The 25,732-nt window shown below is 35.4% G+C and overlaps 2 protein-coding genes across 7 annotated transcripts; one reads left to right on the top strand and one right to left on the bottom strand.

Moving 5' to 3' along the window:
• Positions 1-466: 466 nt before the first annotated feature.
• Positions 467-12,676, bottom strand: GCP1 (glycoprotease 1). Of its 3 annotated transcripts, none has more exons than XM_086456339.1 (13): positions 12,268-12,676; positions 12,114-12,158; positions 10,447-10,521; positions 10,238-10,334; positions 9,456-9,546; positions 9,015-9,064; positions 7,611-7,801; positions 6,719-6,804; positions 4,122-4,197; positions 3,510-3,593; positions 3,197-3,311; positions 2,226-2,314; positions 467-913 (listed from the first exon to the last, which is right to left on the bottom strand). In XM_086456339.1, exons 1-13 carry the CDS (start codon positions 12,562-12,564, stop codon positions 776-778), a joined length of 1,434 nt encoding a protein of 477 aa, XP_086312465.1. In that variant the 5' UTR covers positions 12,565-12,676; the 3' UTR covers positions 467-775. The 3 variants fall into 3 exon arrangements, 2 of the variants coding, with proteins under 2 accessions (XP_086312465.1, XP_086312466.1); XM_086456340.1 differs by having other exon boundaries at positions 10,447-10,517; positions 12,268-12,363; XR_015182204.1 differs by lacking the exon at positions 467-913 and having other exon boundaries at positions 3,197-3,307.
• A 5,718-nt stretch (positions 12,677-18,394) lies between these two features.
• On the top strand, positions 18,395-25,497 carry LOC147393507 (DNA photolyase). Of its 4 annotated transcripts, none has more exons than XM_086454935.1 (13): positions 18,398-18,834; positions 18,922-19,244; positions 19,996-20,107; positions 20,203-20,554; positions 21,334-21,547; positions 21,723-21,812; positions 22,546-22,801; positions 22,944-23,056; positions 24,189-24,287; positions 24,608-24,655; positions 24,925-25,035; positions 25,123-25,213; positions 25,305-25,497. In XM_086454935.1, the coding sequence occupies exons 1-13, from the start codon at positions 18,594-18,596 to the stop codon at positions 25,394-25,396; spliced, it is 2,142 nt and encodes a 713-aa protein (XP_086311061.1). In that variant the 5' UTR covers positions 18,398-18,593; the 3' UTR covers positions 25,397-25,497. The 4 variants fall into 4 exon arrangements, 3 of the variants coding, with proteins under 3 accessions (XP_086311062.1, XP_086311061.1, XP_086311063.1); XM_086454937.1 differs by having other exon boundaries at positions 18,700-18,838; XM_086454936.1 differs by lacking the exon at positions 22,546-22,801 and having other exon boundaries at positions 18,396-18,834; positions 22,944-23,048.
• Positions 25,498-25,732: the final 235 nt, after the last annotated feature.

The following is a 25,732-nucleotide window of genomic DNA, read 5'->3' on the forward strand; positions in this document are numbered from 1 at the left end:
CAGCCCGTTAAATCCAGGTTGGACTGGGGCCTTATAGTGCCCAACCCAGCCCATCTCACTACTTAATCTTATAGAAATATTTATAATATATTTAATTATAAAAATATTTTTCTAATAAAAGTGAAATATATTGTCTAATTACAATTTAACTCTCATCTATGACCTTTATAGGTTAATAAGATATTAATTTCAACTTCGATTGGACAATCTTCAAACATGCACAAAAAAAACAAAACAAAAAATTTGAAAAATACATTTTTTTCATTATAAATAAATAAATTTTAATCATTTTATTTGGCCCGAGCCCGTTAGGACCAGGCTAAGGCTTAGTCGACTTATGCCCAATACTACTAGTATTAGGGGTAGTCTAGTAGAACCCTTCACTTTACAGCCGGGTTTGGGCTCAACCAAGCCCGGCCCTATCGTTTTCCTTCCTAAATTTAGGCACCTTAAGAGATGATTGGTGTTAATTACAAGGAGGAAATCAAAAAAGATATTACAACTTAGCAAATGAAATGAGACAACTGCTCTTAGTGCCATAAATGTATAGAACAAGGGTTGGCCAATGCGACATGAAATCAACAGTGAAGATGTTAACTTGTGATACAATTAGTGTTAACTTACAACACTACTAACCTTTTCTTGCACCTCAGGTTCTCCCTATTGCAATGCCCATGGCTTTGACCTCTCTGTAAAGTTCACGTAGTTTAAGCTGAGAAAGCTATCACCACTATTGGGAGAGATGATGAATATTAATGCCAATAAGTTCCATTGTTCAGATTTCTTGTTGTTCCATAGAAGCTTGGATAATGGATGTAAGTGACGGATGTATCCGAGCTCGTCTCATCGAACGAGCTTCACTTCTTCCTTCTGCATATTCTTCCCCCAATGGCCACCTTGGCCTCAAATCAAACTGCAAACCATTATAGGATAAAGTTGATGAAACAGACCAATAAATAATTACAAAGCATAATGATCCTCTCACTCTCAAGTCAACCAAAATGTTTTTGCTAAGAATTGAAACCTAGAACCATCTTTCCAAAGATGGGTCTTGACTTAAGTATCATACTTGTGTTTGTACTGGTCTGAATCACCTTGGTCAAGCCATGTGGACCAGTACAAACTTGAGAATTGTATCCGCTATGACTGTGCAAACCTAGCCTCACCCTCATATTATAAACCCAGTGCAAAGTTAATATGATACCATGTCAGTAGATATGGGAATAATGATGTAATGTGTGTATTTTATAACAACCCCAGGAATACAACATCATCTGCCGTAAATTCAAGGTTACAGAGATTATACATAACGGAAAATAGCGAATTGCCAGTTGTAGACTGCTTAAGTTGCTGAAACCATCTGATAACAATGGTGACAAATAGCAACAATAATAGTAATAAAATAATTAACTTTTTTTTATTTTTTGAAAAAAGTTATTTTATCGAACATATGTATAGAATTTAGCAAATGATAGAAATCCATTCATAACTATGTTATCAGGCAGCAGCATATAAGAACCGAATTCCAAAAATAAAATCATCATGGATCTATGGGGAAACCTCATTTTTGCCCCAACGTTTCAGATATGTTCACTTCCACCCCTAGGGTTTCCTTAACTTTAATGAATATCAAAGCTAATTCTACTCCAAAACTGCCCTTTTCACCATTATGTAATCCATTTTTTCTTATTATTAATTTCTTTTTCAGAATCTGTGAAGTGCCCCTAATTTTATTATGTTTAACTTGGTATTCTCCTAACAAGTCGACATATTTTAGTGTGTCATTATTCAGGCTCACTAATCCACACAAATTTTTACATACCCCTTAAAGGACCTAGACATCAAAATCGGCCAGATTGATCATTTCTAGCCACTGAGTTTGAGCAGTTCGAATAGTGGACAGGCTCATGGGTACAAGAACTGGGTTTCAAGCTCATTTGAAAATAAATCAAATTCAACAATTAGAAATCACCATTCAGGATAATGTTTGGTGTTTATCCATCAATGGGTGGGCCCGAATTCATGAGATTGGTGAGCTTGCAGAGTGTCCACATGATGGTTCTGTCCTGCTGTAAGATTTTAAAGGCATGCACATCAATGATAAGTTTTTTTTTTTTCTTTTTGTTAGAATCTTCAAAGTTTAGCTTGACTGGGTTATTGTGACGAGAAAATGCTATCTGCACAAATAGACATTTTAAAAACAGGTGAAACATTCCAATACAAACCACAGAATCGTCTGGTTCATCAGCAGGTGGTGGTGAGTCGAATCTTCCCTCACGAAAGTGCTCAATACCAGTCCAAGCAATCATTACACCTTTCAGAAGAGAATCAAGACATTAGCCCTTTATGAAAGATCACATTGAAGTCAAAAGTTTAGACATCAATATCCAAGCAAAACCCTTATATGACAATAGAAACCACATAAAAAACAACAACAAAAAAGCAAGCTTAAACCTTGAAATGTTTCTGAAATAGCTAAAATAAGCCAAGACAAAATGAGGTGGGTGATGTTATGCCGGTAAATATTATTGCTTAAGCTGAAAGAGAGATGATGATTAAGGACAAAAGCATTAGGGAAAGTAGCCTATACATGATTCCCTTACACCAAGACGAACAAAAGCCTTACAAATATTTTATTTTGATGTTTGAGACTAACCTCCCATACAATTTTATGATTTTGGACATAGTCACCAAATTCTCTAACTTATTGAAAAAGTCGTGAGTAAATCGTGACTTTTTTTGTCTCCGATTAAAACGAAAGATGAAATTGAAGCACTAGTAAGAGAAGATGACCTTGATGAAGGTGATGGTGACCATTATATTGATGAAGCATTAAATAATGAGGATGACATAGAATATTTTTTTAAAATATATTTTGAATAATATAAACCTTGAATGTGTTGTGGACCTGTGGTTACTTGTTGTGGATGCAAGGATATTATCTATATGGGGTTTCATATTATTGTGGTTTAATAGGCCGATTTTTTCCTGATTTTACAGAATTTTTCAATTTTTTTCCTTTGACGACTTATTCCCAAATTTCAACTTATTCATGCGGATTTGGAGGATTGCTATCAATTGTTTAACTGAATATCCTTTTCAATAAAAGCCTACATGGATATGTTGCCCACTTTCAGTTTACTATGGCATTGCATCTTATTCATGCGGTGAACAGAAACAACAGCAGATCACCTACCATTGTCGGTACAAAGCTTTGGTGGGGGGCAAACAAGTCGTAAACCGCTTTTCCTTACAACTTGATCGAGGCGAGTTCTCACATACTGATTGGATGCAACTCCTCCTGAAACTACCTATGGCAAGTAGAATAAGAAATTAACTAGCATACTCTTGGACATGGAAAACCGAGAAAAATGTAAAATTTATCTTTCAATAGGCATAACATCAAAGAGAAGATTGGCTAGGAACCCCCCAAGTTGCATGCCATTGACTGACAAGGTCACATACCCTACATCTACACTTGAGTAACATAAAGTAGTAATCCACATTACCAAACATTTAATGGAAGGATCAATCTTCAACGCCCATTCAATTGCTCGTTCACACCTTTCCTCTAAATGTAAAACTGCAACTCGCTGCACGATGCATTTGCCCAGGAACAAAGTTAGTCAATTTCTACTATAGATACAAGGCACTTGATATGCATGAGTTGTCATTAGTATTATGTATAAACTAGAGTTTGCCCGTGCTGTACTCTTTGAGGTTAATGGGGTAAAAGAGGAAAGACAGTAAAGTTAGAGGGGCTATTATTGAAAATGGGGTAAAAGAGGAAAGATAGTAAAATTGGAAGTATGTCATTGAAAAATAGAAGGGGGGAGGAAAGACAATAAAGTTGAAGGGGGTGAAGAGGAAAGGCAATACAAGTGAGGTAGTGTGGACCCCACTCCACTATAGCTGGAATGAGATGTTTTATATCCCACAATTGTAACTGGAGTGGGACCCACCGTTGTGTTTCATTATATAGATTACAAGATATACTTTTGGATATGCAAGCCGGACTTCAACCCATGACCTCAAAGTTGCATTGCAATAAGTCAACCAACTGAGCTATGTGTCCAAGCCCAAATTACAGAATATACTAAAGCTAAGACTTATTATTGGACCTGGAAAGAAGCAGCAATGTCTGCTCTTGAACTTCTGTCTTGGCAACTTGCAGAAGAAATGGGAATTTCAGTGTTGCTGCACACAACCAATGATCACATCAGTGGGTTGAAAGGCTAAAGATAAGTAGATAGAGATACTATAGGTCTGAACTGTGAAAATCAAGAGGAAAAGCCCACTGGGCCACATGTTACTGATATCAGCCTACGTACTAGTGCTTATGCTAAGGTCCTGCTTTGGTATACAGCAGATCATCACAAAAACCGCAAAGATTTGCAGCCGTAATGGTTTCCAACACAAATGTTTACTACTGCTTAGTGGCAACACCAGAAAAACATTGCAATTATTTGTGGGTGCTTGGTTGACATTGAAAATGCAAAATAATATATATATATTATTATTTAAAAAAAACGTGATAAAAACTCTCTGAAACTTCTAAATTCTAATGTTAGTTTTTGAATTAGAGTTCACCGTTCAAGCATTAGCTTCTTTCGAAGTGGTAATGCACATCAAGGAGCCATGTTGGAGCCAATAATTGTTTCAATTGTGACTAGAGTTATTCTATGGCTTGCTCCAGATTTGGCAGGTGTGAAAAAGAATGTGTGGCAGTACAGGATTTGACGAGAAGAAGCCACGAGGGAGAATGTTAGCCAAGAACTTAGAAGCTGCTCCAACTTTGAGTGTGAATCATATGGTGGAGCAGAAAAGTGTAGAGTTGGTATATTTCCACAACTATCAAGAGAGAACAGTCGTTTGTTAGGTCGAAAAAGAGAGGAGATGAGTACAAATGCCCCGCATCTGATTGTGGATATCTTCTTAAGGAGATTTTTTTGGGAGCACATACAAATTTGCAATGAGGAGACTCACAAGTGTGCAGTGCAGTAAGTTTACCACGGGGCACAAAAGCAACACAAAAGATGAATCTCTACAAACATTGCATTTGCAGTGATTTGCATGCATACAAGCAACGCCTAAGTTTTTTGGGAAATTTTTCACAAGGATAGCTTTTTGGAAAAATACCCACCAAGGATAGAGGGCAGAAAATAAGGCAACTAAGTATATCCTTTACACATAATTGTCCCTAGGTCAGACCCTTTTTTCTCTCAAGTCCTTAGCTCCCATTTCGCTTTTTACTATTTAAACTTTTTAAAATACAATCACGGTCCACAAAAAGGCTCCTTTTCAAAAATAACCAAAAGAACATAATGGGACCCAGGACTACGAATCACCATTGTTCACACCTTCTCTAGCTACTAGACCGACAACTCGAATCCTATCTCCCCATTTAACTCCATCATGAACCATAACTCCACAAATGCGAAGCATGAGGCTTGCATTGCCGGTCTTAAGCTTAGATAAAAGAGGAGGTTCATGTCAAAATGACATGTCAAAACCTTAACATGGTTCTATGACGAAAAACATCGTTTGGAAAAAAATGTTTGAATAGTAAAACAGTAAATGAAAGCTAAAAAATTAGGCATTGAGAAAAGGGCATACCAGAAATAATTTGTGTATAGGCAATCTATAGTATTCATTCAGTCCTCTATCCTTGGTGGTTATTTCTTTCGAAGGTAACTTCTCAGCAATTTTCCAAGGTTTCTCTTTCTATCAATAGCCAACATAGTGGGGAAGTTTCATCACTCTAGTGTCATATTATTGTGCATGTTTAAAGGCAATCTATTCTTTTTTTATTAAAGAAATTTTTGGTTAATTCTTAAGTACAATTAGTCCGTGCTCCATTCTGGTCCTTTGGGACTTCAAGTAGAGTGGTGCCGGTCTAAGCAATGGAACAAAAATTTTGGAGAGTTTGGTGGTGACTGGATTTTAGGGAGTGAAGTTAAGGTCTTTGCCTCTCATAGGCACATGGAGCCTTTCTTTGAAGGAATCCCAACACTATTTGAGAACCAAGCAAAAGTTTGTTTTCGCTGACTTGTACACAAGTGGTCACTTGCAACATAACTTGAAACTCACTGAATAAGTTGCTCATTAGATTCACAAAACAGAGGTCATCAAAAATTCCATAAATGTCAAGTTCTAAACTATTTATGTGAAGGAATCAAAAAAATTACCTTTAGAAGGTTGATTTACCAATAAAATAACATGGGTAAAGTATAATTGAGGTACTCAGAAATTCTTAAAGAGTCGAGAACTTTTTTAGGTGATTCATGTTGTTTATTTTGATTTCAATTTTTTATCAATGTATGGCAGACTCGACTAGTGTCTTTAGCAATCTCTAAAATGTGGAAAAGCAAGCTATAAATGTCATGAATATCGGCAAAAAGGAAAGGAATGTGCATAGAAATTTTTTTGAGATTATATTTCAGAGAAATCTCTTCTATATTCTGAATTTCCATTGTCCTGTGTTTACCTAACCAAATAGGGCATGCATGTAGCAATTTTTTTTCATGAAACTTTTGCACTCTTGTTTCTTTTTCTTTCCACTACATGAAAGTTCTCATCTTGCCTATAGACCATTTTCCATTAATAGACCTGGCTACGGTACAATAGATAAGCGAAATGAACAAGATCCACCAGGCAAAATCAAATAGGAGACTTACCCACAATGAAAATTGTAAATATTTTCAAATATTTAACTTACATTTTTTTGGATTCAATTGTCAACCTCACTTGAGTTTTCAAACCAGCATATGAGAAATTGCAATCCTTATGTTGTTTCATTGGGACCTGTGAAACAAATTAAATTTTATGTCAGTGGGCATTGTAACAACTAACAAGAACCTGACATTTGTGACAAGACATATAGATGATGATAGACACTACACGCTAAATTGGTTAAAGTCTGTAAGTGTTGATTCCCCAACCTGAGTTTAAAGCGTGTCTTCACCTAATAATTACTAACCACAAACCCGCTTGCTTATCAAAAAATATAGACGATAACAATGATAGACACTGCAAGGATCATGAAAAGGGTTAACTCATTCGTTGGTAAGGTACCTAACCTCGAACCGCCTCAAACCGAACCAGTTCACGATACAGTTCACTCTCAGTTCGTGAAATGCAGCAAACTCAACGAACTACATTTTTTCAATTTTTTTACATGCCCCTCCACATGTTGATAATATTTGAGACATCGCCCTAAAATCATAAACTGATAGCATGTCCCTTTGACCTTGGTCTTTATTAATAGACTGACAAAAAATGACCAAATACCCTCATCTTCAACCTATAAAAAATAAAAACTCGATTTTCTCTTCCCAAAATCTACCATCTTCAGTCTCTTTTTCACTCTACTCATACTTCAACCTTCATGTGCTCTCACCTTTGTCTACCCCTAACAAAACCAGATTCATTCTCGAGTGGCAAACCACAAACCGGAACCCGAATTCGAACCAAGAGAACCAACAAATCAGGTAACATAGATCATGACTATACTCGCGTATAGTTGACAGTCCAAATTAGAAAGAGAGGAAAGGAAATGTAACACATGCAGCAACAACCAGACAAAACTAAAGTTTGAGAAAACAACTAACCTTGAACTTGACCGATTCTGGGTCACCTTCCCGAGCAAGCTCCTCTAAAGCTGGACCACCACCTCTTCTCATATCCAAGCCAAGCCATCTCGCTGTCTTGTCATATGCTTCACCAATTGCATCATCTATTGTAGTCCCCAGCTGTACATATTGGCCAAGATCACGTGCAAGAATAAGAAGATTGTGTCCACCTGACAACAATCAAGTGCATATAAGAAATTTTATCAGTTCCAATAAAACATGAATCCCATTGAAATAGAAGAAAGAAGCCACATTTCATTCTAGTTTCCCAATATAGCCTACTGGCATAAAAGATGCCCCACTGCTTTTTTCACTGCACGCCACAGGGCAGGTTTCCTCCATGGCCTTCCAAAGATATGAACAATGCCTCCAATAAACAGAGCCTAAAGAATTATAGTATTTTCCAGGAAGCATCGACTCTTTTCCTCTTAATTATACATTTTTCTTTTATTTTTTTAACCCAAATTTTATCAGGATAACTTGGGGGTTGTATGCACGTATGCATGCAAATATACATATACAGAAAAAAAAAAAAAAAAAAGATACTGATGTATCTACGGCTAAAATAAAGATACCCCTCCATCAAAATGCATCTACAACTAAAACAGACATTTTGAGCTACAGTTTAATTTGATGGCTCTAGCCAAATTGGTGCTGTGAGTTTTTTTTTTTCTTTATCTATCAAAAAAAAAACTTCTTAGACATCAACCGAAAGTGTCCAAACATTAAGTAACTTTGAGGTTTGATGATTTTTTAAAGGAAAGACCCATGTTCTTGCTCTTTTACTCGTCTCTGCAAGAAATGTTTCCTGTTGGGCAGAATTCTGGAATTTTGCAGAATTTTGCAGTCTGGTTTTTCTCAAAAACAAACCGAATATCACAAATTCATGACAACCGGATCTTCCATACATTGTTGACTCCAAATAAACTATGATGAATCTGGTTTGATGCTCCGCCAGTGAAGATCGAAGCTACATAGCTCAGTGTATCTACTACTACAAGGTTCAATTCCCTTCACAGTTTTGTGTCAGGATTTTGTTGTGTACCTCTCAAAATCTTAGTTGTCCCATACACAGATTATCACATAGTTTTTCTCTAAAAATTGATGTGAGATCAATAGAGCATCATCATAAATCCTAGCCATCCCACACAAATACATACAAGAACACAAGTTGTTTTTTTTTCTTTCTATTATTAAAATTCTTTGGTTAATTAGTTTCCTAATAAAAAACCATGGGTTGAGCTTCTAAGTTAATTGGATGTTGCATTATGTCATGAGTTCAGGGTCATGGGTTTTATCCCATCTCACCATATATGATAATTTAGACTATAAAGTAGAGGCAACATACAATAAGGGTACAAAAGTAAAATTTAGGTTCATTACCTGAAATTAGAAGGGCTAAGAATGGAAATTGCAACTCCCTCTCAACCAACCTGGACAAGCAAGAATATATCATTACCAGAGTGGTAAGCAAATGCACATTTTTGGATGCACACGGAAATTGATTTAAACCGGGCCCACAGGTCTTTTCTTATAGTAGGTTATTAAGGGTTTTAAGTTTCTAGGGCTAGTTTTTTAATTTTTCAAAAAACAAATGAATGGGTAGGATTAAAATGGCAATCCAATAGCTAAGATTAACCTCGGGATTAGGTTTGTCTATAAAAACCCATTGTAATAGGAAATCAGAGTTCAAAATCATATTTGTTAGGATGCATCTCTTTTGAAAGAAGAGCTAGAAGCTCACCTTCACGGACATGTAGAAGAGAATGCTATCCCCACTCAGACCCAGACAACTATTTCCAAAAAATATTCAAGTTTAAATACCTGGCCACCAGAGCATGAGCTTCCATGTGATGGATTCCAACTATTGGTAGATTGAACCTTCCAGCAATTTTTCGAGCTTTCCGCACACCAACTAAAGAACAATATCATGAAGAAACTTAAGTTACAAAAAGAAATGTGTTTTTCTGATTAATATTCCATAAATTAATAGAGAACCATAGATGATTCTGGAGTAGAATAATCAGAACAAGTTCAAGTAGTATCTTTAAAATCTCTGTTAGTCTTTCTATTTATGGCAATTAAATAGTTTTGGTTTACGGCAATTAATGCCAATGGCCATCACATTGCAGTGCAATCACAAGTCAACAAATCAATGCAGAAATCAATCTGCTATCCTTATATATTTTAACTACAAGGAAGAAAAAAAAAACTACCCTCATATTTTTCGGTTTTCAAGAGAAATTTTAAAGAGATGAAAGAACTTCTCTACACACAAACAAGTTTTTTTCCCCAGATTTTCAAGAGAAATTACTATGAACAAATAAACATCTTAGAATAAAAAAGACAAAATGTCAAAGTTAATTCATTTACATAATCAAACTTCAAAATGCAGGCTAACTACCTCAAACGGAATGGGGCAGGGACTAGGAGAGTGGATTTGGTTGTCATAAGCACTATTTACAAAGTTACAGAAAAAAAAAAGGGGGGGGGGGGGGGGGGGAGAGTGATTGAATGATTAAAACTACAAGCAACACTAAAGTGATGTATCTGTTAAGGAAATAAAACTTAATGAAACACAATCACAATGATATCGGCCAGATTACCACGTAAGCAAAGGCTTAAACCCGGACCAATGGTAACAGCAACGGCAGATAGATCTACCTCAGTCAAATTTGCTATATCAAGTGCCTGTTGAACTACCTGCAAGAATGGCCAAACTCAATGTTAACATGTACTAACAATATCACAAAAAAAAACACAAACAAACAAGAATGTACTCAGACTTTGTGCTCGAATCTGTCAAATGAAATACCTGATCAATTACTTTGGAGTGTGCTTCTTCTGCCATTTTAGGAGCAACACCTCCGTATTGTGCAAGCAAATCTGCCTTGACAAGTTGAAAACGTAAACTTAGGTAATCACATATACCATAGTTATGATCAAAAGTTTAGAACTTTGTAATGGTAAGTTGGTAACCTTAATAAAACCTAAATATTAACCACATCACTAATTACCAAACAGCACTCAGATAGAGCACCCATTTCTGTCGACTTGACCAGGTAGATTCAAAATCGTAGCAAAACCATAGTGCGGTGACATAAGTTTAAGTTTGATTAGTCTCACAGAGAAAAAAATTCTACCATGGGGAGGATTGACTTCAGGTCCCTTATTTTTTAAATTCACCATCTAGAACCATATGTTGAGGCACAAAATTCAAAAGAATGCCTTCTTACAAAGAATATTAGCTGGTTATTTATCAAAAATATATATATATATATATTAGCTGGTTAACATTCTCATAATATTTAGACCTACATGTAGCCGATTATATCATGCAAACTACCCACCAAAACAACTCCAAGTGTACATTGCACAGAAAACCAGTACCACAACCAAATTGGTTTTTGAAACCTTTGAGGATGAGGCCACAGTCCAGTAAATGTTCACTATTAAAGAAGTCACAACCAAGGGCATGGGATTAGCATCACAACACTACTTCAGTTAACATGTATTACAAATCCTTTAAAAATGAACGCATATCTTATCACAAGAGATAAGTGCTTAACTATTTGTACCATTATCGCCTAGGTGCTTTTGGTGTATCGGTTAGATTCTTATACCAGCACCACATCTCGAGTTCGAATCTCAGAAAGAGAAACATGGGAAAGGGCTACCTGGGAGCCCAAAAAGAAGCATTTCAGAATGAAAGGCACTGCAAAGTGGATTACGATAGAAGTTGGACTGTGGAGCGTGGAGGTGTGTTACTAACCCAAGAGATAAGGGCTTAAATTTCTGCACCATTATCCCCAGGAGTTTTTGTTGTATTGGCTAGGTTCGTATTAGCACAGTTTTCACAAAATTCTCCAAAATTTTGTAAAATTCATTGAATAAGGGATCTACCGATTAATAGAGTAACATTTTTACCCTTCAACCTAAAAATTTTATCTTTTTCAAACTTCAAATCTCAAGAACGGGATAGGGTATTTAGGGAGGTTGAAGATGATGGGTTTTGGGAAGATACCCAAAAAACATCATTTCTACAATCTCCCAAAATTTTCCGAATTGTTTCCAAAACTTTCTTGAACTTATCCAAATTAACCAAACTGGACCTCTACTGAATAATTGTCGAATCCAAACTTGATTACACATTAACAACTAGACCGCCCAACAACAAAACCAAGGAGCATGACTACTTCACACTCCCTTACCATAGTTCAAATCACAAAAGATATATAAAATGAGGTGATTGAGCATAGACTTCACCATAAAAACATACTTAAAATCAAGAAACCAAATTGGAAATACATCAATGAATTCTTTAAAGCTAATGGGTATCGATGAAATCAAGCATAAAATACAAAAAGAGCTCATTAACACAAACTATTGCACGAAATGCTTATCAATTCCAGGAAACTGAATTAGGCCTCCACTTAACAAACTAAAACATGCCCATAAATAAATAAAATCCTGAAAGTATACCTGAGGAGACACAACTTGGCTTAGAATCTCTCCATTACTTCGCACCTAAACAAAACAAAACAATAAAAAATCAGAGAAGAAGAGAAAAAACAAAAAAAAGAACCCATATGGATTATGGAAATAACATTAGAAGAAGAGATGTTAAGAAACTTACAACAGCTGCAGCAGTGTCGTCGCAACTCGTCTCAATACCCAGAATAATCAAATCATCTCTAATTTCTGAAATTCCATTATGGGGTTTTGAGGAATCGAAATTGGGAGTATTAGAAGAAAAAGAAAGACAAGTTGAAATGGAATTGAAGGAAAAATTCATAGAAGACCAAGTGTTGGGTTTCTTCTGTTGTTGTCTCAAATGCGTTCTGAGTGCTCTTAGAGTGTGTGGAAATGAGGGTTTGAACAGGAAATTAAGGCGGGAAAATGTGCAAGAGAGGGACAGTGCCGAGGCCACCATTTTTCTCTCTCTCTCTCTCTCTCTCTTTTCCTACCAACAGAGAAATATAACGAGAAAAAAGGTTCTTGATTTTCTGCTGGTGCTCCACTCCAGACTTCTTCGCTTGAGGTTTTCTTGCCACGTGTGATAAAACATGGAGAATTCTTCGCTTTATTATTAAAGAGAAAGAGATATGCTATTGGCACCCAACTTTTATTTATTACATCCATATTTAAAATAGGGTAAATTATCATTTCGTGCGCTAAATATGATGAAATTTCAAATTTAATTCACGGTTCATTTTAATTCCCAAAACATGTTTTGAAGCGAGTTCGTTGGTAGGTATTCTAGTTTAAAGTGACAATCTTACTTATAAAAAAAAATCAACTCACTAATAATTATTAATGATCTCAATGTTAAAAAATAAGGATATTTTTCTTGAAATTTACTAGCGAGTTCGTCACTTTTTTATTAAAAAATTATCACTTTAAAATCAAAGATATTTATTCGTAGAATTTATTGGCAAGTTCATCATTTTTTTATTAGAAAGATCATCACTTTAAATTGAAATAACTACCAACAAACTTGTTCGAAAATATGTTTTGAAAATTAAAATGAACACTGTACTGGAATTTGAATTTTTGCAAAAGTTGTATATGTTTTAAGAAAAATCTCTTGAAGAAAATAAATGAATGGTTGAGAATAAGTAAAAACTACACCCCCATTACAAAATCATAGATCATTTGTCTCGGGATACACAAGAAAAAGATTTATGATTTTGTGAACCCAAGGCAAATGATTTACAAATCTCTATGTTTTATGTGCGATTGCGTCTTGTTTTATTTGTCTTTCTTCATTGTTCTTGGATTGATTTCTCCACAAAACAAGATATTTTTACATAAAAATCCTATAAAACAAAATCTCACATTTGCTTTTCAACCCTATTAGTGTAGGATTTTTCGTAGGCTCCCCGAGTTGAATGTTTTTAGCACCAAACACAATCAAAATGGAAATGTGGATGTGGGTGAGTAAACAAAACTCTATATCTTTCTTTCTTTTTTTCAAAGATTCTTCACTATTCAATCTTCACTTTATATTAAATAAAATGTCAAAAGAAAAAATGTATGTTAAATTAATAATTGTATTTTTTATACAGTTAAAAATTCCTAAGAAAAATAAAACTATAAGATTTAGTAATTGTATTTGTTAATTGTTGTTAGAACTTTAGATTTAGTAGGATTCTATATTTTATTTGATACTAAAGGTCTAAAAGAATTTGAAATTTAGTAGGTTTCAATGTGCCTTTCCAAAATTTCTAATTTTGAAAGAGAGTTCCATTGAAAAAACAATAAAAAATCATACTAATCGATTCTTTAAACCAACGGTTTAAACGGTTGCATGATCAATTTTAGAAAGAAAAAAAAGTGGTTCTTTGTTGAGCAATGGTTTTGATGAATCGAACCGATCTTCAGATGAAATCCAATTGGACCATTGGTCTGGTCCGATTTTTAAAACACTGAATATGGACATTGTTTAAAAAGATTTATTCACTTGTTTAGTTGATAGCAATAATGAAATTTTCAAGCAAATCAAATTTTCTTTTGAATATTGAACGAGACTCAATTTTTTTTTTTTTTTTTTTTGATAAGTATAATATATTGCAAAGAGGAGAACCGAGTACAAGGAGGCCGAAAAGGCCTCAAAAGAACAACAAGGAAAGAAAAAACAAATACACTAATTACATAACGAGTCCCATCTAAATATAAAATCATCAAAAGAAGTCCCTGCAAACTCTAAGTTTTGCTTAGACCATAGGTATAACAAACCCAAGATCTCTAAAAAACTTGCATGAGAGCTTCTGATCTTGTTGTTAAACACCCTGTTATTTCTTTCAATCCAAATTCCCCAAGCAATAGCCGAAGGAAGCATATTCCACAGGTAACGTTTTCTGGTGTGGAAGACTTTACTGGTCCATTCATCCAACAAGGAAGAAAACTTACGAGGAAGAACCCAATTAATACGAAATAAACCAAGGAAATATGACCAAATTTGATAGGAAAATGAATAATGAATTAAAATATGGTCAACCGATTCCCCTTCCAACAAGCAAAGGGGACAACAGTTGGGAGTGATCCAACCCCGAACAATTAAGTTATCCATCGTAAGAATTCTACCAAGAGAAGCCAACCAAACAAAGAAGGAGATTTTTTAGGGCACTGACCTTGACCAAATAATAGAACCTGGGATGACCCGCTCAACAAGAGGAGTGAGCTGCTTATAGAATGACCTTACGGAGAATCTCGAATCCTTCGCTTTAGTCCATTCCCACCTATCCTGATCGCTTTCATTGAGGTGACAAGTATGCAGGAGATCAAGGAAAGATGTAACCTCAGTTAGCTCCCAATCATTAAAATTTCTCCTGAACCCCAAATCCCAAGTAGGACCGGACTCGTTGCGAACCAAACACTGCTGAATTGAATGGTTCTTCTTAATAGAACAAGTGTATAAGGATGGGAATTGAGTCGCCAGAGACAAAGAGCCGCACCAATTATCTTCCCAAAATCTGATTCTGTCCCCCATGCCTGCTTTGAATCTAATCCCTTGCTCAAAATCCTTGCTAACTTTCAAAATCCATTTCCAAACACTACACCCATACGAGACTTTAGACTCGCCGCTGTACCAACCTAGACTCCTGTCCCCATATTTAGCTTTTATCACCTTCCTCCACAAACTACCCCTCTCCTCACCAAACCTCCAAAGCCACTTACCTAGAAGCGCTTTGTTGGTTAATCTAAGACCCCTAATGCCCAAGCCCCCGTTCTTCTTGGGCATGCAAATCGTCTTCCATCTAACCAAATGATACTTCTTACCATTCTTATCATTCCAAAGAAAGTTCCTCATGAGCTTTTCCAATCTAACTTCGACGGACCTCGTGAGTGTGAATAGAGAAAGATAGTAAACTGGAATACTCGTTAAGGTGCTTTTTATCAAGGTCACTTTCCCTCCTTTCGACAAATAATTAGCCTTCCACGTACTCAACCTTCTTTCCAACCTCTCAATTACGTCATCCCAAATTTTAGAACTATTGATCGCTGAGATGTGGGTATTTTTTTTTTAACTGATATGGTGAGTACTTTTATGCGCTTGATCCCTTGTCTTTGTTGAATCATAGTGCTAACGACATCTAATCTCAGAAGTGAGAAGCGCAATGTTTGTTGCGATTTTGCAATATTCGTAGATGAAAAATAATGAACAAATAAAATTTACCTGAAGTGCTTAGCAAGTAAGTGTTGAATGCATGGGGACAGTGGAAAAGTCTCTTAAAATCAAAAGCAATTGAATTTTAGTTTCTAAATCATTTAAAACTAGTTTTGAAGATTGATTGAGTTACAAACTACAAAAACAGAAATTAAACAAAAGTTTTGGACATAGTTACACAATCCTTTAAATTTTAATTTTCAGTAATTCGTAAAATTATCCAAATAAGGGATTAGTCAATTAAATATCTGAATCGACAAATTAATCAACAATTTATCAATTAATCGTTGAATAGGATAACACTTTTATCTTTTCCACTCACAATTTTATTTTCTTCTACATTAAAATCTTAAGAATAAGAAAAGATTTGTAGGGAGTTGATTGGGGCCAAGGGATGCATGTAGCCAATTTGAAAAATACAGGGGGTATCTGTAATATCGATCAAAATGGGGGAGGAGCTAAATCACGGATGGGTATTTATTTATTTTAAATATTTGGTAGTCCCTATAAGGTAGGGGTGCACATTGGATTGGGTAAATCCGAGATCCGAACCAATCCGAAGCTTTTGGATTGGATTGGTTCGGACTAAACACACCCACGGTTCGGGTACGGATCGAAGAAAAAAAATCCGATTAATTTGGTTCGGTTCCGGATTAGGATATAATAGAACCGAACCAATCCGAAAACGGAACCAATTATATATATAATTATTTAAAAAATAAAATTTTCAATTTTTTATTTCTTTCTTCTTCTTCCTTTTAATTTTTTTATTATCCCAAAGTCCACGTTCAAAAAAAGTCCTACTTGCTTTTAAGGTTTGAAGATTGGAGGAGATAGAATGCTTGGATTAAGGAAGAAGGTATCTATCTTCAATAAGTATGAGAACCGAGAACCAATCCGAATCAAAATTGGATTGGATTGGTTCGGTTCTATAGGGTAATTGGATTGGTTTGGTTTCAAATTTATAGAACCGATCATGTTTAATTCGGTTTCAATTTTGCGAAAATCCGAACCAATCTGAACCATGTGCACCCCTACTATAAGGGGATGTATGACGTCAATTTGAAAAACACGGGGGTGCCTTTATAATCCAGCAAAATGTGGGGGCTAAATAATCTATTTTTTCTTTAGAAAGTTGAATAGAGATTGACGGTGAGGGGCTTTGAAATAATTTGACATTAGTTTTAATTTGAGAAGATCAAGGCCAAAAAATGCATGCCATCAATTTAAAAAAACATAGGGTATCTTTAATATTGATTAAAACTTGGGGGGCTAAATTACAATATATATATATATATATATAATAGGTTCGGTGAGGGGCATGTATGTCATCAGTTTGAAAAATACAAGGGATACCTCTAATATCGATCAAATATAAGAGATATTTTTTGTTGTGAAAAGGTTCATGGTTGTCCCTATGTGGCTCTGCTCCTGTTAGAGGTCCAATTAGTTTGGTAAGGGTGTCACTAGGCGGGTATTTAACCAAAATCAAATCAAAACTAGAGTTGAAAACCCAGGTTCTGATTCCTTTTTTATTGGAATCGATTAGAATCGGGTCTAAAATGGAATCGAACCATAGGGATCAGAACTATTAGGTTCTATCCAACGAGTCTTCAAAACCTATTTATTTTGTCATTTCTTTTTATGTTGTAGATTATTTAATGTATTCTTTTATTTCAAAATTAATGTATATTATATAGAGCTCTTCAAATTTTCATATAAGCTATGGATTAAAACTTAAAATGAGCTATCTCTTCTGAAAACAAGAAAAATTCAAAATCCAAGAAAAAAAAAAAACTAGGATCGAACCGATGGTTATCTAGAATCTCGAAAAAAATTTCAAGCTGAAGATGGATGATAGACCAAAATCGGCATCAACAGGTAACTAGTACCCATTGACATTCTTAGGATGAGTGATTTTTTGCTCATAGACTTCAATGCATGTCACATCGAGCATGCAAAGGTAGTTTTGTAAATTGAGGACACCATTCAATACACACAAGTTCATGTGATTGGTGGATCCTAGATTTATGTGAACGAGCAATAAAATTTCCTTCTGAGGACCCGTTTGATGTTGTTAGTTTCTGCAATTTTAAAATGCGATATCTATTAGCAATTGGGAATTTTTGTTAATAGCTAGGTATTCACATGATCACATTGGAAAGTTGGCCTAATTTCCTTCGAGTCCATTCCAATTTTTGTCAAATTAGACTCAGTCGAGTTTCAAAACCATTCTTTTAATAGCATCTCCAACGCAACACCCTCTATCCATATTCATAAATGGGTCATTTAAGTAGCGTGGGTAGTAATTATGGCTATTCATGTGACATGCACTCTAATCGTTATTTTCATAAATTATTTAATAATTATTTAATTTAATTTTTTTTTAAATGATTTATTTTTCAACGTAACTGCTTGAATTTTTTCACTTAAAAAAAAAAAAAAAAGATGAATATTCAAGTGTGAGTAATTTGTTTTTTATATTTTATTTTTATAATAAAAAAAGTCAAGACCCAATAAAATATGAAGGATGGGTCTTGGTTTGGAGACACTATTTTTATGCTCCATTACCCAAAACAGCAGTTGGGAGAATGGATGGGTATTGCATTGGGTGCGTACGGAGAACAGAGCACTCTCAGTCTCTCTTCCACAAAAACTAATTTTCCCTCTTTTTTTTTCCTTCCACACATTTTTTGTGAGAGATCAAATCACAATTAAAAAAGCTTCTGTAGTAGTTCCATGGGATATCTCGCTTCTTCTCGATTCGAACCTTCGACTTTCGACTACTTCTCATGGCACTTCTTCTGTGGGCCCCACATATTCCTCCTCCCCTTCTCTCCCTTAGAAGAACCCAATTTCACTGTACACCAAGAACAGCAACAGCAACAACAGCAGTGAAGAAGAAGGGCAATGACGTGGCAGTTGTGTGGTTCAAACACGATCTGCGCACAGACGATCACACGGGTCTCATCTCCGCTTCTCAATATCGTTCCATCGTTCCACTATACATCTTCGACCACCGAATAATTTCCCGTAAGTATGCTTCGCCATCTCCAACCTTCGTCATCAGCTATCAAATATGATCCTCAAGTGGGCCCTACATTATCTCTTTTCTTGCAGGTTTCTCTGATGAAACCCTAGAACTGGTTCTCTTAGCTTTGAAAGATCTAAAAACATCTCTTAAAGATCAAGGAACTGATTTGATGATCAGATTTGGGGGTTCTGAAACTATTGTATCACAGATTGTAAAAGAGATTGTTGTTAGTTGTTACAAATTAGGGTTTAATCAGGTGGGAGATATTGATGTATTTGCGGAAGAGGAAGTAGAGTTTGATCTTCGAAGGATGATTAGTTCTGTTGAAGAATCTTTATCGAATTTATCTTTGTCACAACAAGGGAAACCTCAGATTGTGTTGTGGCAGACTCCATTTTACGATATTAAGGTATCCAATTCGAATTCGGCTATTTTTCAGTTCACCAAGATTAATTATTATCAAATATTTTGATTTCTAGCCCAATTTTGTTGTTTATCAATTATACCTTGGTCTGTTGCTTAATGATTCAAATATTTGGATGTGTAAGGACATTGTTCATGTTATGTTCAGAATTTAAAAGTAGTCCATTTTTTTTTTGTTTTTCAATTATTTTCAGTTTATTACACTGGTTGATTGTCAAAATATTCAAATGTGAAGTCCAATTTTGTTATTTTGGATTTTTTTTTTTCCTTTTTATTTAACTTCATTGAGCTTAACAATCGTTAAACATTCGGATGTGTAGTCCAATTTTGTTGTTTTTCGATTATTTTTCAAATAATTGCACTTAATGATTATCAAACATTTGTATGTGTAATCCAATTTTGTTGTTTATGTATTATGCCTTGGTTCTTTGTTTAATGATTCAAATATTTGCATGTATAAAGACAATGTCTGTGTTATGTTCATAATTTGAAAGTAGTCCAATTATGTTGTTGTATTTTTTTTATATTTTTGGTTTATTAGTTTAATGATTATTAGATATTCGTGATGCTAGTCCAATTTGATTGTTTTTCTATTATTTTTTGGATCCTTTTGCTTAATAATTATCAAATATTCGGGATGTGTAATCCAATTTTGTTGTTTATGAACTATACCTCGGTTCGTTGCTTAATGCTTCAACTATTTGGAAATGTAACGACAATGTCCCTGTTGTGTCCAGAATTTGAAGGATTTGCCTGCATTTTATCTTGACTTCAAAAAATTAAAATACTCTCCGACTACTCCACTTGCATCCCCGGTCTTACCGCCGTCGGATATCGATTTGGACTGGGGTATGCTTCCAAGGTCTTTAGAACTCTTTTTGTGTTTCTTCTATTCGGTTCTTCTATGTTGCTCGAGAAATATTGATGGTTGCATTGTACCGTAGGTACCCTACCTACATTTGATGATGTGAAGAGATACATGAATGGAAATACACGTAAATCAAATGAGTGTTTGACTTCAATCAAGGCAATTTCGGCTAAAAGTGTTTTAATGAGGGGGCAATTCGATCGAGGTAAAATGCCAAATGATTTTATTGAAGATTCGAGAAAGTCAAATTTGGGTGAGGGAAACCAAACTGATTTGAATTCTAAGCAGACAAAGAGGAAGAGATTGGAAAATTCCATTTTTGTATTAAAAAAAGGAGATGTAATAGGAGGTGGAACGGATACTGTGTTGAATGCATTGGCTGCTTATTTGAGATATTTGGAGGGGACATCTAAAGATGATTGGCAGGAGTATGTGATGACTTATTGTTCATTGTATTTTATTTTTTTCTTTATTCTGAGTCATTTTTTTACAACTAATTCTATGTAGCAAGGAGATGGGTCCATGTGTCGGTTTTGTGACATTGATATTGACATGAAGTGTCAGACACATGGGCAACCACAAAACTAATAAGCCAACATCTCCGTACAGTCTATTCCTTATGTTGAGAGATTCTCTTTAGAATAGTTTAGTTCAATTTGATCAGAAAATAAAGGACGTATAATCCCTCTATACCAGATATCTGGAAATAATTGCTTAAATCCTGGAGTTACATGCCACTTATGAACAAATGGGGAGATGAACTCGTGTTATCGATAGTGCCTATGATGATAATACATTTTTCAAACTGTCAACAGAGACCCTATTCTGACTATGAAATCTATTTAAATGCTGTTTTCCCCATCAATTCTTTGGTCTTTACCTGTGTAAATGCTTGTGGATCATTGTTTGTGGGCATTTATCTTATCTAGGTTTGCCAAGATTTGTCTCGAGTGGATGCGGTTAAAAAGGATGCAGCTTCAATGATCCTTGTGTTTGCAAGGGTTTCAGAAAGCAGCATTGCTTCTTTATTTTTTGGGGTGCCAGGAAATTAATTACATGACCTGTGCTTTGGGTTATATGCAGTTGTATCTTTAATATTGTGATCGAAGTAAATAAAATAAATCAGAAATACAGGTGGAAAGTTAGTTACCCTACATGTGTTGATGTATAAGAATTTCAAGAACATTCCTTTTAATATCCTTGACAGGGTGCATGAGCAATTACGTAATGCTGAAAGTAGGAGCGGTGCTTCATTTGGTGCCCTGTTTAGGGATGCCCTTTTTCTTGGCATCATTTCCAGAAGGAGAGTACATTGTGAAGCTATCAAATATGAGAGAGAACATAATGCAGGCTTTCTATCGCCTTTTGGATACTCAACATCAACTGTTGCTGCAGCAGTTGACACTGTTTGCTCAATGGAGGTACAACAAACATTTTCTGAGGTGGCTATTTTATATTGGTGATGCTTGGACTAATGATGATGATTGGTTTATGTAATTCTCTATCTAACTAACATTTTATTTGTAATTATTTTGTCAATTTCAACTTTTCAAACCATGCCAATGTTCAGTTATGACAGCTTATTTTCTGTGGCAGTGGTATTGGCTTATGGCTTTAAAAGGCCAGAAAGCCAATGAACAAGGATATCCTATTAGGATATGGAGATGGAATGACTATTTGATTCAGGTACTTGTTAGGAAATTGCTTCATTCATTTCTATTTTTCAAATCCATGCATTTATTGACATGAGAAGCTTTCTGTGGCCTGTCTTAACTTTTACTCAAAAAGTACCGATCTTTTTTTCGTCTTTTGTTTATTTGAATGTTTGAAATTCTCTATTGTTCTAAAATCTGTGTAACTAAGAGACAGATATGCAAGTGTCCACCATTGACACAAAGTGTCAAACACACTGGCCCCCACATACCCGATAACCAGCACTCTTACAGTATGTTTCATATGTTGGGAGAGTTTTTTTTATAATAATACTTCAATTTATGTCAAACGTACATTATAGGAAAAAGGTAGTTAAATGAGTGGGCATGTGTTAAAATTATACAAACAATACATAGATAATAGATGAAAACAGAATACTCACCATCTTTGTTATCGAAGCCTTACCCATATGCTTTGATATTAAAATACTTGCTTTTGTAATGTGCCTTACCCATTTGTCTAACACATGGGTGAAAGATGGTGTCCGATACGGAATTTTCCTCTTATCTTTTCGTAAGCATACACTCGATACACTTTCTTGATGGATGAGAATTCATGTGTATGAAGTGTGTAATTGGCTTGTTAGGCCATAATACACTTTCTTATGTTTTGAAGAGCTTTCTTTTTGAATCTATGAAGTCTTATTTGATCAATCTTTACTACTATTTGCAATTTCTTCATCATTAAGCAACTAGTATGATTTCAGTACACAGTTGTTGGTCATGAAGGTCCTGCTGTTCTACTCGTTCATGGTTTTGGTGCTTTTTTGGAGCATTATCGTGACAATACATATGCTATAGCTGACAGTGGAAATCGAGTTTGGACAATTACACTTTTAGGGTTTGGAAAATCAGAAAAACCAAACATTATGTACACTGAACTCATGTGGGCAGAGTTGCTAAGAGATTTTATTGTTGATGTGATGGGTGAACCAGCCCATCTTGTTGGTAACTCAATCGGTGGTATGTCCTAACTCCTAAGTTATTTGTCCTGCATGAATTCTCAATTCTCGAGAATCAATGTTTTATTTTTTTTCCTTTTTTTCCGGAGTAGTTATCAGGTGCAATATGGATAATTTGTTCATTAAATTATTTTACATCCCAGGTTATTTTGTTGCTGTTGTTGCTGGTCTTTGGCCTGCTTTGGCCAAATCTGTTGTCCTTATCAATACAGCTGGATCGGTCATTCCGGGCAATTCTTCTATCCCAAGTGCTGAAGTAACACAACTTTTATTGTTTATAACTTCCCAATTTGCTTTTATACATTTCTCAAGGATCCTTGTATAGTTCTCATTTTTATTTTCATGGGCAACACGAGTAATTTGATCTATAAGCTGCTGATACTAAATCATGTGATGTAGATTACGTTCCCCACCCATACTAAAGTAGTATTAACAGTTTTGTGGCTTAATTTGCCTTTTCTTTAGAGAGCTGCTATTGTCACCCCAACTTTTACTTATTACACCAAATTAGAAGAAATAACAAGTGAATGATTGAGAATAATTAAAAATTGGGGTGCCAATAGAAGCTCTCTCGTTTTTCTTTTGGCTAGATTTCTATTCTTTTGGGTTTAGGATTTGTTACAAACCTAATTATAATTGTAAACAACTACTGAAATTGTTAGAACAAATTTCATAATATTTAGTAATGTTGAGATTATTATTTGAGCCAAACCTTTGTAATGTTTGAAGAGTGTGTTTTAATCTTTAATTGGGGTGATAAATAATTTAAGAAATTGGGGTGTAATAAGTAAAAGTTGGGGTGCCAATAGCAGCTTTCTTTATTTATCCTATTCATTTCATCTAAATAATCTGGAGGAATATAGAAGTCCTTGATTAGGGTAATTTTTTTGATCGATCAGTCGGAGAAAGACGCAATTCATCATTCTAACTGCCCATGTGCTGCTATGGTTTTCGTGAGTATTTTCACATATAACACAAGGAAAAGGTGGTGTCTTACGGAATAATATTTTGGTTTTAAAAAAAAAATTGAGGACCATTTAGATAGTGTACTTGTGGAATGTACGCTAATACCCATGTATCACACTTTCCTTCCTTCCCCATGTGTTGGACTCATGGGCCAAAACTCGCCAAGTGAAGAGAGGGTGAGATGGTCAAACTGGTAGACCCATTTGGTCACACCAGTTCAGTTTCCATCTGTGAAAGCCCTGCCTGCACAGTAACTGGAGTAGTTAGGTCAACCAAATACCTGTCCTTTTCTTTCTTTGCACTAGATTTTTTTTTTCTTTCTTTCTATATTTTAAGCTTGAAAGCTCTATGTTACCTTTGTGAGTTGGATATTTCTGACAATGCAAGACCTGGAAGTTGAAAGTTCGAAAAACTTGTTTCAGGAAAGACGGACAACATGGGCTGCATGGCTGGGTAGTCGACTCCTGTTGTTTTACTTGAGATCAAGAATAGGGAGCATTGTGAAGAATTGCTACCCAACTGTAAGTGTGTATGTGATGTTGTACATATCAAGAAAGAATTTAATGATAAATCATTGATGCCCGTGCCCCTCTTTGGTAGAGGATGCATGTATCTGAATACCAAAGCAGGGCACTTTGTAGGCTGTCTTGGCAATGAACTAAAGAGATATTTGAGATTGCCTATCCTCGAACAAGAATGGATGTCAGGTCCCAGAGTACCTCTCAATGATGATGAGGGATGCATTATAATCAAATCAAATTGGAAAACTTGGGATTTCATTTAAAGATAGAGATGCATGATATATATAGTAGGGTTGGATTAATTGCAATTTTTATTGCAGAACACAGAGCGAGCTGATGATTGGCTTATCAATGAAATGCTAAGGGCAGTATCCTTTTCATGGATTCATTTTTGAACCCCGCCCCCCCCCCCCCCCCCCCTTTTTTTTTCTCGCTACTCCTGAAACAGTCACATACACCTGGCCTTTTTCTTGAGAGCTTCTATTTCCATGCCAACTTTTACTAATGCCACCCCAAGATGTGTGCTAATTCTTTGGTGATTTACATATGACTTGGGGTGGCATTAGCAAAAGTTGGTTTGGCAATAGGATCTCCTCCCCCCCAACCCAGTTGGTGTATCTCCTTAAGAAACATGAAGTCACATGATCCTGGGGTGCTAGTGGTTCTTGAAAGTGTCTTTAATTTCAACCTTGGAATTCCTCTTAATTATCTCTTGGAATACTTTGAAGGAAAGGTGTTGATTATACAGGTAAAATTGCAATCTAAAATGGTTCAGGTTATATACCTCCAAACATCGTTTGCTTATGTTGTTTCTCTTTCATTTCTTGTCAATTAGGGAATGAAAGACCCACTCTCTAAATCTGAAGTAAGACTGTCTATGCTTAGGGAGCATTGCAGTGGCATCGTGATCAAAGAGTTAGACGCGGGTAAGGATGATGCTTACAACTTTCACTTGTAAACAATTGAAAGAATAATTACTAATGCTTCCATTGGGTTATAATCTTTTATTGTTTTCAGGGCACTGCCCACATGATGAGCGGCCCGAGGAAGTAAATTGGTTGATACAGGAATGGATCGTTACCATGGAGAGAAACCTTCAACCCTGTTGAGATCATTATTTCATTTCATGTTAGTTCTATAGCATACTTAAAAGTGTAAATTCTTTGCAATGTGATCTTATTAATTCTATTATAATTCTTTCCATCTCAAATTGCTTCCTATAGTTAGCTCTATTTTCTTTCATTTTGTCAAAAACCTGGGAAATTGACACAAGTTGTGAGCATATGACCAAACATCCTTAATAGATGCGACTCAAGATTGCTATTAGGACAGAGGTGAGAATGCTGTTAAGAGCATGGTTACCCAACAATCAATTGCGCAAAACCACCATTTCACTCATAGTATGTCCAAAACAAGTACACTGGATGTACCAATGTTCCCAAAAG

The sequence above is a fragment of the Akebia trifoliata genome, chromosome 10, assembly GCF_017979445.1.
Source record: "Akebia trifoliata isolate Shusen 1 chromosome 10, ASM1797944v1, whole genome shotgun sequence".
NCBI classification, from domain to species: Eukaryota; Viridiplantae; Streptophyta; class Magnoliopsida; order Ranunculales; family Lardizabalaceae; genus Akebia; species Akebia trifoliata.